This window comes from Suricata suricatta, chromosome 3 (genome assembly GCF_006229205.1).
Source record: "Suricata suricatta isolate VVHF042 chromosome 3, meerkat_22Aug2017_6uvM2_HiC, whole genome shotgun sequence".
Lineage (NCBI taxonomy): Eukaryota > Metazoa > Chordata > Mammalia > Carnivora > Herpestidae > Suricata > Suricata suricatta.
In genome coordinates, this window is record NC_043702.1 from 6,006,154 (window position 1) to 6,019,116 (window position 12,963).

At 47.7% G+C, this 12,963-nt stretch overlaps 1 protein-coding gene and 1 long non-coding RNA gene across 9 annotated transcripts in view; one reads left to right on the plus strand and one right to left on the minus strand.

The window, feature by feature from the left end:
- USP40 (ubiquitin specific peptidase 40) overlaps positions 1–12,963 on the plus strand; it is an 80,966-nt gene that overhangs the window by 54,254 nt on the left and 13,749 nt on the right. For 7 of the 8 annotated variants that reach the window (XM_029933565.1, XM_029933567.1, XM_029933569.1 and 4 more), the window contains 6 exons: positions 1,037–1,101; positions 2,710–2,784; positions 5,307–5,409; positions 7,269–7,363; positions 8,683–8,798; positions 12,469–12,534. In XM_029933565.1, the coding sequence (XP_029789425.1) occupies positions 1,037–1,101; positions 2,710–2,784; positions 5,307–5,409; positions 7,269–7,363; positions 8,683–8,798; positions 12,469–12,534 (520 nt within the window). Of the gene's footprint in view, positions 1–1,036; positions 1,102–2,709; positions 2,785–5,306; positions 5,410–7,268; positions 7,364–7,458; positions 7,499–8,682; positions 8,799–12,468; positions 12,535–12,963 lie in introns of those variants that run through there. The other variant, XM_029933572.1, reaches the window with a different exon arrangement.
- LOC115287310 lies at positions 1,368–3,364 on the minus strand. The gene is made up of 2 exons (XR_003906397.1): positions 3,126–3,364; positions 1,368–2,968 (listed from the first exon to the last, which is right to left on the minus strand). It is a non-coding gene; the product is annotated as an uncharacterized LOC115287310 (long non-coding RNA).

Genomic DNA, 12,963 nt, shown 5'->3' on the forward strand with positions numbered 1-12,963 from the left:
GCTCCTGCCAGCGTCCCTTCCCGTCTCGGGTGACAGACGGAGGCGGAGACTGGCTGCAGGGTTTACTCAGTGTCACGGCAAGTGGCCAGGCCTCTCTGCCCACAGACCCCGAGTTCTTCCTTCCGTGTTGTACCCGGAAGCACTGGTGTCCACGTTCAAGTTCCTGGTGGTGGTGGTGGTGGTTTTTGAAAACACTTAGATTACATAAAACATTGATACAACTTTTACTATAATTAAAACTAGAACTAACGGCTAGAGGGTCCACAAAGAACAGCGTCATAAGGACTCAAACCCGCGGCCTGCGCAGGTGACGTGGGACAGTGGGTGTCCTTTGGCTGCAGCTTCCCTGCGCGGGTGGCCTGGCTGACCCTTCACAGGACGCGGCGCTTTGGTTTTTTTCATAACCAGGGCTTCCAGCTCTCGCTGTATTCAGCTTCCCTCTCCTCAAAACGTGTCCCATTTCATCTCAGTACAGGAAGCATCCTGAGGGCCCGGAGTCTATTTAAAGATTATTGTATATTTTTAAGTGTTCATTTATACCAACTTCATTAAAATGCTATTTCGCAAACACTGTTCTTTGTTAGGTGAACTGGTAACTGGGTAGGAACAGCCAGGTTGTGACACTGTCAGTCGCTGAGAGATTCTAGCGTGTACTTTCAACCACGACCCTGAAATAAAACAACTTGATAATGATTTTAGAAGAGAGTCTGTACTTAGGTATGTGTGCACACATACGCGTATTTGTGTTTTGTGTGTGGACATGTAAGTAATACAGATACAGTGTACACACTGTGTACTCACAGCAAGTGTGGGTTCTGTTCACAAGCACGGGGATCTTGGTGGAGTGGAGAGCAGATCCACCAAACTGGAGGAACAACTTGATTTCTTCCATGTCTGGAAGATCGTTTACTTTAAAAATTAGTAGTTATTAGATCGAATCCCACTTGATATTCATTTTTCCAGAAGGGACACTATTGACAAACTCTTAAAACATGTTCATGATTTATTTTTTATCTCGATTTTGATTCCTTTACAGGAGACACATGGCATTTACAGAAAACAGACTGGTGCTTTGAAGCGGGGGAGCCTTTATGTGAAGAAGTAAGATTATTTCTATGCACTGTGTTCTTGTGTTTATTTTGTGCTTTGTGGCGGATGCCCACCCCCTCATGAATACAGTCAAGGGGAAACCTGAATCTTGTGTAGGACACAAGCATCTGCCTGGGTCCACGTTCACTCCTTTCTGTGGGCTTTTGCTGCATAGGGCATGTTTCTGCTGTCCCCAGAAATAATAGTTCCCCGTTGGGAGACCGGGAACTTCAGAGAACAGAAAACACATGAGCCAGTGAAAGAATGTGAAGCTACACTCTGAATTTCGAAACCTGAATATTTTATTCTCCATTTCTCTGTAAGTTAACGACAGCAGAATTCATCTTGCATCTTGGGATCCATCCAGACCCTTCCGGTAGCCCTAGGAACAGTGTTACCAGAGGCTGGTCGGAATCTAGCTCACCATCTTCCTGCCGATGCCCATGGCATCACACGTGGTGCTCGCGGCCCCCAGCTGGGGCTCCGTGAGGGCGTAGGCACCGGGCCGCCCGCTCCCCCCCCCCCGCAGTCTCCTCTGCCTGCTGTCTGGTCAGCAGCGGACGGTGGCGTTGAGCATCAGCAGAAGGCTGACGCCAGCAGGTGGACTGAGGGCCTCCACTGGGCCACTCTTCGCTGTGTAGGGCTGAGTGAGGCCGCACAGAGGCCCCCCGAGTCCCGGTCAGGAATCTGGCGGCCCAGAGTAAGAAGTGGCCCTCAGGGAATGTCCAGGACACATGATTTGAATGTCAGAGAACGTATCTAGTCGTGCGGTTTCCTCTCTGTTAATTCCCACATGAGTATCAAGCAGTTCATCTGAAAGCAAACTCATTATCCTCAAAACTGGTTCCTCTTCCCAGACCTGCTCTTTCCCAGTCTGGGGTCTTCAGCCTGCAGCGCCCCTCCCCTGCGTATCTGCTCCCATCATGTTTGTCTCGGCCTTCAGAGACCTCTCAGCTCTCCCCCGCCTTCCTGACCCTCCCCACCACTGGCCGCCTGGGTCAAGTTTTCTCCTTCCTTTTTTGGCCTCTTACTAAATTACACCACCGCCTTCCCCCTTCAGGGTGTCGTTCATGTAGCAGCCGGACTGGTCTTTAAAACCCCCTACTCGGAAAACTTGAGCGGCTTTTTTCAAAGCACCTAACAACTCCCTCAGTTCTAGGTCACAGCCCTTCCACCTGTGACCCCGCCCCCACCCCACCAGTTCGCTCTTTTCCTCCCCAGCTGGGACTCTGGTCGGCCTGTCTCTCAGCTCTTTCCGGATTCTTGATGTACCCTCCACCATAATCCTGTTTTCAGGAGAATTCCTTCTCTCGTCTCCTCCAGCTTTTTCTAAATCAGACCCGGCCTTTAGGCTTAACTAGACTTTCATCCTGTGTAGCTCAGGCTCTCATCATTTCTCATCCTGTCCCCCCTCCCATAATCTTCTGTGATACTTCGGTTCATACCCAGTAATTTAATCCATGGTGACACGCTGTTTGGTGGTCTCCGTTTATTTCCTGTGTCCCCGCACCTGCCTTCCTGTTTCTTTCTTGAACGGGTCATGGAGGCATTGGGTTTAAAGAAAAGACCCAGTAATCTGTTTGTTCCTGTCAAAACTCATGAAGGAATTTGTTTCCCCAGGACGCGTCCCTGAAAGAACTCATGGTATGTTCTGGAGATACCTTGCTTTTGATTGAAGGGAAACTTCCTCCTCCGGTAAGATTTTGCTTCTGAATTGACATTTTGTGAATCACAGTTACTGCTTCCCGATTACAAAGATGATAGAGTCTCACTGCGGGGAAATGGCGGCCGGTCGTGAAGAGGATGATGGGATTTGGGGTAAATTCTCTCATCAGCTGCCAGGTTCTGCATCTTTACAGGTTTCCTCCTGTAAAACCAGCTGTGGAAACAACATTATTTCCTACTTCTCAGATTTCACTTTTTAACCTGCCTACAAACTCCAGAAACAATCCTCATCTGTATGTCTTACCACAGTTTAGTTCACATATATTCCCGTTGTTAGAAACTTAGCTTGTTTTACATTTTGTAATACTTACAGATCCTCCTAAAAATGTTTCGAAGTCAAAATGAGCAAGTCAGGAGGCAAGAGCTTCTGAAGACTAGACGCTGTTTCCTGCCACATTGTTTTCCCAGAAGCCTGCACCGCTCGGCGCCCCTAATCAGCCGCACCCGAGAGACCTTAAATGAACACTGCGTGTTACCTCTTTTTACGTGTTCGCGCAGGGGGCAGGGCAGGGCGAGGAGGGCGGAGGATCCAGGCAGGCTCTGCGCTGCCGGCAGCGGGCCCCGTGTGGGGCTTGAGCTCACAGGCCGTGAGATCATGACCTGAGCCACCCAGGTGCCCCCGGAATACCACTATTGAAGACCATTATTTATTTGCTTATTTTTAATGTGGACACATGTAAAGGTGAAAGCTAAAAAAAAAAAAATGACCCCCAGATTCTAGCCCTGAGCTAAGCATTTGGTTATGATTAGAAAATTCTAATACCATGGAAGGCCATAAAATGAAAAAGGTTTTCCCATATTTTTCTCCCCAAAAAGAGTCACTATTAATTTACTTAGATGTCCTTCCAAGAAAAAACTGACTCAGCCTGTTTGTGAGCAGCACGGTCCAGGACATGTGCGCGCCCCTCCTGCTGTTTGCGTGCAGGCTGCCGCCCACTGTGCGCTGGCTTCCGCTTGGGTTTGGGTTTGTTTACTGCATCTTGAGGCTCTCCTCATAGCAGCACACACCTCCTTCTTCTGCATCACCTCTTAGAATTGTAATTTATTCCACGACCTTTCAAGTGAACCTCTCAGTGGGTCATACCCATAAGACCAGATTGGAAGCGAATACAAAGCGGGGCCGGGAGAGCATCCCTCCTGCCTCCAGCCGCCCACGGTCGCCCCCGCCCCCGGAGGCAGCCAGCTTCCACTGTATCCTTCCAGAAGTATGTGCTTTCTAAAAAGTTCTTTTAAATGCTTTATTTATTTTTGAGACAGAGCATGAGCGGGGAGGGGCAGAGAGAGAGGGAGACAGAATCTGAAGACAGGCTCCAGGCTCCAAGCTGTCAGCACAGAGCCTGATGCGGGGCTCGAACCCACAAACCGTGAGATTATGACCTGAGCCGAAGCCGGACGCTTAACCGACTGAGCCACCCAGGTGCCCCAGAAGTGTATACTTTCTAATGCGCACACATGTGTATGTGTATGTACATGTGTTTGTGTACATACATATTTTTCTTGATACAAAAGATCACATGCAATTTTCCTGTACCTCACTTTCTTCATTAATATTCTGTCTCCATATAAGTGTTACATTAGTATCCACAGTCTGCACACAGCCGTTTCCGCTGGGTGGGGGCACCGTGATTTATCCAGCCAGTCTCTTTCCAGGGATCTGGATTGTTTCCAGTCTTTTGTTGATACAAATAAGACCACAAAAAATACTGCGTATCTGCCATTCTGCATGCGTATGGCTACAGGAGAAGTCCCTAGAACTGAAAGTTCCAGCCTCCCACAGTGTAACCAGTGTGTGGGCTCTGCCACCATAAACAATTTGCACCAGTGGCTTTGTGCACATGGGCTGACACAGCAGCTTTATTTCCTATGGTTTGTATATAGGAATCCAACGTAGAGCAGTAGGTTCTTCTTGGTCAAGTTCCTTTAGGAATTTTAATGAGTGAAAACTGCTGCTAACGGTGCTCTTACGACGCCTGGAAATATTTGCACAATTTGTCCTGCTGCATATTTTGTCACTTTGTTTACGCTTGTCATTTATCGTGGTAAGAGCGCACAGGTGAGTGTATCTTCCAAGATACTTCCAAGCAGAGGACATTGGGTCTCAGTCATCCCAAAGACTAATTTTTATGACCTTAAACTTTGTGTTTTAATTAATTTATTTTGGGGGAGAGAGAGAGCAGGAAAGGGGTGAGGAAGAGAGAGAGTCCCAAGCAGGCTCTGCACCATCAGCACAGAGCCCGACACGGGGCTTGAGCTCACAGACCACGAGTTCATGACCTGGGTCTAGATCAAGAATCGGGTGCTTAACCAACGGAGCCACCCAGGAGCCCAGATCTTAAACCTTTGATTATAAAAACATACACCGATATAATAGATGGCAGTTAGTAATCTAAAGGGAAAAACAATACAGTCAGGAACGTTTTCTGTTACCAAGATTGTTCTCTCTGTGGAAGTAGAAATTTACTCAATGCGTGCATGTCTCCTCCGTTCTTCAGGGTTTCCTGAAGGTGCCCGTCTGGTGGTACCAGCCTGGGGGCCCCTCGGGTCACTGGAAGAGTCATTGGGACCAGATGGACGGCTCCCCTGCTCCAACCCAAGGTGAGAACAGAGCGGAGGCAGCCAGCATGTCCTGAAGACATGTCCTGACGTGACTCCTCTGCTCTGAGAGGCAAAGGGGTACGTGTCCTCAGGGGAAGGCTGGAAGCCAGAACCCATTTACCCCCTAATTCGTTCCACACGAACACCGTCCTGTTTTCCTGCAGTGCCTTGTGCCCCTTTATGAAGTGCCGGCTCTTCGTACCCTCCTTAGTGTATCCGGGTATCAGATGCCTTCGCCCCTCACGACCGCCTGAGGTGTGGCCCCTGTGTTAGGAGAGACTGGGACAGCGAGCCTTCCGTCCCCGCAGGGGCTCCTCCGCGGCCCCGGGCAGAGACCCCGGGCTGCAGTGCGCACCTGCCCTGACCCCGGGCACCGCCCGTCACCTCGGCTTCTGAGGGGACACCCTGAGTGCGAACACTGTGTTACTGTTGGTTGTTCTCTGTGGGCGAAACTGAGCCCGCACAGCACGGTGAGCAGAGTCAGCAGCAGGGAGTCTGAAGTGTGTGGGAAAGAGACTTCCACGTCATTACGCAGATAACGCCAGTTAATTTCCCTTATAAATAAAGAATACATTTAGGGTAGGACCAACTCTTTACATGTTTTTTCCCTTTATTGTGTTTTACCTCATTGTTTGGCTGTTCTAGTGCCTTGAAGGATTACGGACTTACTATTTCTTTTTACCTTTTAAGCAGTATTTTATTGCTCCTTATGTAGAACTCTAGCTTCAGAGTAAGGAGACAACAGTGTGACTCATTTGTGTTAGTTTCTGTTCTGAAGCTTAAAAGGTAAAAAGAAATAGGAAAAAAGATACACACTGCTTTTTAAGTTTGTAGACAATTCTTTCTCCATGAAAGTAAAGAAAAAAGTTTGGTTTAAGAGACTGAGTACAAGTCGGGGAGGAGCAGAGAGAGGGAGGCCCAGAATCTGAAGCGGGTTCCAGGCGCCGAGCTGTCATCACAGAGCCCAGCGCAGGGCTCGAACTCAGGAACCGTGAGATCATGACCTGAGCTGAGGTTGGACGCTCAACCAGAAAGTTTACGTTTTGATAGTCCTTGTACCTGACAACGCACAGGAAGTATGCTTTCACTCCTGAGGGTTCCATAAAAGTTCTCTCCGGTGGCACCAGCTCGTGGTGTCCTTCAGGCACAAGAACTGCTCACGAGCGCCCTTGCACTTGATCTGATTTCTTACTGTGGATTAGCAATGTGCCCAGAAATCCGCAAAGCAAAAATGAGTTTTAAATTTAGTTACCAACTTTTATATCTAGAGTTTTAGATAAGAGAACGTTTTGGTTTTGCCTTTTTAAAACAAATGTAGAAAGTCCAGTAAACACTTGCTGTGGGGCGGCCACCACCCCAGGCCCTGGAGAGACCGGCAGGATAGATGGAGAATGCCCGCCCTCTCTGGGAAGGGACAGTTTCGGGGAGACAGATTAGGAGAGCTGTACACACCGGAAAACAGACAGAAGAGTGACGTGTTGGGGTAAGTGGTATGAGAGAAACAGGAAGCAAAGAGTAAGGGCTGAGGATCCTACCAGCAAAGCCCTCTCTGAGGAAGGAGAAAATGTGGAGGAGAGAATATTCTAGGCAGACCGCACAAGCATGAGACTCATCGAACCCATCGCTGTGAGAGAACCGTGGCACCGCGCCCACAGCGCACTCCCTCCCTGCCCGCCTCCCAGGTGTGGCTTCCCCGCCTCCGAAGTCACCAGGGACCCAATTCGAGGGACTCCGATTTGTAGTGTCCTGAATGGAGCTATATGAACCCTGTTCATGATCATGACACATGGCGTGTACGTCAGAAGTAGGAAGGGGGCCCATGCAAAGCTCGTCTCTAACCCCAGCTCCGTCCCCTGTAGGCGCTCCGGGTGACCTGTACGCAGAGGCTTCCCTCCGCCACGTGGGGGACCTCGAGATCTCAGAAGAGGCCACCTTGTTGGAGCTGAAGGCCCAGGTCAGACTTGCTCCCGGGGCGCACGGTAGTGGTGGCCTGGCTTCCTCCAGTGAGATATTAATCTCTTCTTCTATTTCCTCTCCCCTCACTGACAGTCTGTTCTGATATGGCATGAGTTATATGCCATGTTCGGTGGTAAGTACCCAACAGGCCACCCACGCATCTGGCCCAGACGGCCCCCGGTGTTTGTTTCTGCCACCTGGCCTCGTGACTTTCATTTACCCCCCACCCCGAGAGGCATGCTGTGTGCTTTCATTTCAATTTGTCCTCAGTGACTTGCAGCCTGTGTTCATTTTGGTTTTTTTAAGGAAACATGATTTATTGAAACATCCTGTAAAGCATTCAGTTACCCATTTATTTACATTGTTTTTGTATCATTGTATCATTGTGATCCACGTGTTAAATGTTGTTGTTGAAAGATGTGTCCTCCGTCTCCCAGGAGGTCAGGATTCAGCCTGTGGTGGGGTGCGCACCCGGATACTATATCGGCGTCCTCTGTGTTAACATTTGTAGAGAGAGAGGGCTAGGTCCCAATGGAAAGGTTGGCTTGAAAACAACACAAAATGCTTAAGAAACATCTGACTGTTGTTGGACATCCCTTCTTCCTCTTAAAGGAAAAACCATCGGGTGTACAGCTGAGTATCGGTTGCTGACACCTGACTTTCCTGTGTGTCCTCAGCATATGAAATAACCTTCCTCAGAAGAAGCAAATGGTCTTCTTCCCGTGAGAACAAGAGGGGAGACTTTTTTTTCTTGTACTGGATTGAGGTACACAAAATTGCTGTTTGTAGAGAAAAAATGAACACTGGCCATTTTATATACTGCAACCTCAATCTACAGATAGTTCTCAGCCCCTGCGAACCTAGTGCAGAAGTTAAGGGCTGGCAGTGGCATCCAAAGATTGAAACCTTTCACATTCAACTTCTTGCACTGGCAGCGGACACTGAAGAGTCACATTTGCACTAAAGAAAGTGCGTGATGAACCCCTTGCTTTCGTTGGAGCTTGTGAGTTTTACTCACATAGAAATTAATATCTAAGTTTCATTTTCCAAAACATTTAAAAGGAGCTTGTGGCTCAATAGAACATTCACTTACCTGCAAGCTGCTTTCCCCAGACAGGAGTACGACAGTGACTAGATTGATTTCATTCAAGCGGTGATATCCCTGGGTTTTTTGGGGTTTTTTTGATAGATTTTATCATTATGCGAGCTACTCTCTACCTCAGGTGACACTGTGTAGGGGTTCAGTTTTGTCCAAAACAATACACTCTGCAGCAGTGCTTTTGCAAACCATCGGAGGAATGTCTGTTTCTTTTCTAGGCCATGACCTTGTCCTCCTCCGATCTCGGCGTCCCGTCCCCAGCCTTCCTCAGAGCCTGGACCCTGGAGAGCAAGCGCCCCAGCAGGCTTTTACGGATCAACCCGCAGCGGCTCACGTAGGTTCCCCCTCGATGCCCTCTGTTCGATTCCTCCGCCACCGCGGCGCTGCGGGGGCGCTGCGGGGCGCGGGTCCCGGAGCCTGTTGTCAGGGGCACGCTTTGAATCAGAGACTCCGGGGCTTTAGTTTGCCATGTTGTAAGCATAAACGTAGCTTCGTGTGTTTTTACTGTGCTTCAGACACCATGAACAGAATTTTGAGTTGCGTCAAGCTTTACGGAGATAGAACGGACGCGCAACACTTTAAAATGACTGCCGCCGAGCGTCAGCGAACGCCGGTGTCACGCCCCATAAGTACCATTTCTTTTCCACGCTAACAACTCCCGAGATCTGCTCTCCCAGCAACTTTCAGATACGGAATACAGTGTTAACTGTAAGAGCTGTGCGGTGCGTTAGAGGCTCAGAACCCGCTCGTCTTCCTGCTGGACGTTCGGACTCTTTGACCAGCATCCCCCCCTCCCCCCCCAGCAGCCCCAGAAACCATCATGTCCTCTCGGTTTCTAGGTGTTTGGCTTTTTTAGATTCCACATGTTCGTGAGATCATACAGAATTTATTTCTCTGTCCCACTGGCTTCACATTATTAGCGTAACGTCCTCAAGGTCTATCCGTGTTGTCACAAATGATAGGCTGTCCTTTCTCACGGCTGAGTGATCATCCATTGCTTACATGTATATTCACCACGTCATTGTCCATGACGGACACTTAGGTTGTTTCCAAATTTTTAATTTTTTGAGGAACCTCTAAAAAAATTGGCTTCACCAACTTACATTCCCCCCGACAGTGCCCAGGGCTCACCTTGCGCCACACCAACTCCTCTTGCCTGATTCCAGCCGCTCTGCCAGGAGGGAGGTGGTGTCTCCCTGTGGTTGTTTCTTGTATTTTCCTTGATGATGCGTGATGTTCCTTCTCACGATCTTCTTCGGGAAAGTGTTCAGGTCCTCTGCCCATTTTTTTAACTGGACTGTCTGGGAGTTTTTCTGCCATTGAGCTGTATGGGCTCTTTCGTAACCCTTTATCACGTAGATGATTTGCGGGTATTTTCACCCATTTTATAGGTTGCTTTTTCATTGGTTGATGGTTTCCTTTGCTGTGCAAAAGTTTTGTAATTTGGTGCAGTCCCACTTATTTTTGCTTTTCTTGCTTTTCGTTTTGGTATTAAATCCAAAAATCATGGTCAAGGTCAGTGTCAAGGAGCCTACCTCCTGTGTTTTCTTCTAGGGGTTTTGTGGCGTGGGGCCTTTCGTTCAAGTCTTTGATCCATTTTGAGTTGGTTTTTTTTTTTTTTAAGTTTGTATTAGTTAAGTTCACCATACTAGAGCAAATGTCTCCAAAAATACCACAAATAAAAGATTTTTTTCTTCAGCAAATTGGAAGTACAGGGAAATTTCTACACAGTAGCTGCTATGAGCCTGATTTCTTTTTCCCAATTTTTTTTCATTCTTTTTTTCCTTTTCTTTGCCATGGAAGTAGCAATACCAGGACGAGAACACTTACATACATCGTATTTTTACAGATACAATAAAGTTGTTTCCGATAGAAAATCACAAAAACCACATCTCTTCCCTTTAGCTCTTGTGCAGTGGTGACTGAAACACATTCCCTTACAACACTTCAACATACAAAGGGTAAACAACGTTACGGCAAAACACAGGGTACAAAGTCTGGTGGTAGTTTCTGGAAGGGCCGTGCGGCTCTTGGTAGAACAAGACGGGCCGTCGCCCACAAGCCTGGCGGCAGGAGCACGTGAGGCACCGGCTGTGCCCACAGTCCCGCCCCCGGCGACACTTCCTGGAGCGGGACCAGCCTGAGCTGCCGCCACTTCCCCTGATTGCAATATTTCGCGAGGCGGCGGCGAAGAGCGAGGGAGGCCGCTCAGCTCCCAAGGAAGATTCTTTGAGTTGATTCTTGTGTGCCGCGTGAGGCAGCGGTCAGTGCCGTCGTGTCGCCCGCAGCGTCGTCTGTGGAAGAGACTCCTCTCCCCGGGGCACACTCTCAGCTCCTTTGTCGTCAGTGCGCTGGCCATGTGTGCCCGGGTGTATTGCTCAGGTCTCTGTGCTTTCCCATCGGGCTGTGTGTCTGTTTTTATGGGGAAACCGTATTCCGATTACTGAGCTTGAAATCAGGAGGGTGACGCCTCCAGCTTGGTTCTTTCCTCAAGACAGCTTTGGCTCTTTGGGATATTTTGTGGTTCCCACAAATTTTAGGATCCATTTTGTTTCAGTGGAAAACATCATTGAAATTTTGATAGAGGCTGCATTGAGTCTATAGATATCTGGGTAATGTGGACATTTTAACAATATTCTTCCAAATCATGAACATGGAATTTCTTTCCATTTATTTGTCTCTTCAGTTTCTGTCATCAGCGTCTTGCAGCATATCAATCTTTTACCTCCTGGGTTAAATTTATTTCTGCATATTTTATTGTTTTTAGTGCTCTTGTAAATGGGACTTTCTTAATTTGTCTTCCTGATAGCCCACTGTTAATGTGTAAAACATTAAGTGATTTTTGTATATTGATTTTGTATCCTGAAACTTTACTGAATTCATTTATTCTAACAGTTGTTTGGTGTTTAGGGTTTTCTATATAGAATATGTCATCTGTAACTGGAGACCGATTCACTGCTTCCTTTCTGATTTGAATACCTTTTCTTTTCCGGGTCTAATTGCTCTCGGGAGGACCGCCAGGACCATGCCAAAGAGAGGGGCAGGTGTGGGCAGTACAGGAAGGGCTTGCAGACGTGCACCTCTCAGCACGTTAGCTGTGAGCTTGTCATACTTGGCCTTTGTTATGTCGAGTTGCGTTTTTTCTCTACTCAGTGTGCTGAGAGTATTTATCGAAAAAGGATGTAGAATTTTGTCAAATGCCTTTCCTTCATCTATTGAGTTAATATATACCCTTAATTTTGTTACTGTATCACGTTGATTGATTTGCAGACTCTGAACCTTTCTTGCATCCCTGGAATAAATTGGTACTGTTGAAGTTGGTTTGCTAATATTTCGTTGAGCATTTGTGCATCTGTGTTCATATCTGATTTTGTATCAGGGTAATGCTAGCCTCATAATAGAAGTTTACAAGTGTTCCCTCTTCTGTTTTTTGAAAGAGCTTGAGGATTGGTATTAGTTCTTGAAATGTTTGTTAGAATTCACCCGTCCAGGGCGCCTGGGCGGCTTAGTCGGTTAAGCATCCAACTTCAGCTCAGGTCATGACCTTGTAGTTTGTGGGTTTGAGCCCTGCATTGGGCTTTGTGCTGATAGTGCAGAGCCTACTTGGGATTCTCTGTCTCCCTCTCTCTCTACTCCTCCCTGACTTGTGCTCTCTCAAAAATAAACTTAAAAAAAAAAAAAAAAAGGAATTCACTAGTGAAACCATCTGGTCCCGGACTTTTCTTTGTTGGGAGGTGTTTGATTACTGATTCAGTTCCCTTGCTAGTAATTGGTCTGTTCAGATTTTCTATTTACTGTGTATTAAGTCTAGTCTGTTCCAAGATTTATCCGTTTCTTCCGCCCATCCGGTTTGTTGGTGTCCATTTGTTCATAGTTACCTCTCAAATTTTGAGTGCTCTTATTGAGTATATTCTTTTGCTTAAGAAGAAAACTGAGAATTTTCCCCCCAAAATCTAAAAAGTTAAATGTCACTCAGTATTATTTTGTTTCATTTCTTTTATCAGGGACTATAAACTGGGAAGGAAAACAGAGATCTGTCTAGAGCCCCTTCAGAAAGAAGAAAACTTGGGGTAAGCCATCCTCTTCTGTCCATACATGTCTCATGGGGTGGGTAGTGTCCTGAAGAACTTAACCACGTGACCAGTAGTGAAGGGGTTTCCCCACTCGAGTAGCACGCCAGTGTCCAGTGTCTGGAACCTGGGACTCTGTTTTCCATGAACACGGTGAGTCAGAAACACGTTCCAGATCCATAGTGATCTCAAAGCGTCAGCAGGCTGCCCGTGCCAGCTCCCGCCAGTGCGCTGAGGTAGGCTGTTGTCAGCATGACTTAGGACAGCACCTGTCCCTGCGCCTCCCAGCCCCCCCACACCGTCTGACATCCGTCCTGGTCTCCCACTAGGACGTGGGCTTTGTGAGAACATCCTTTGTGCTTCAGCCGGTGCTGTAGCCGCAGCACCTAGAACAGTGCGTCATGGTCAGTAGTTAATTATTGAGTAAAG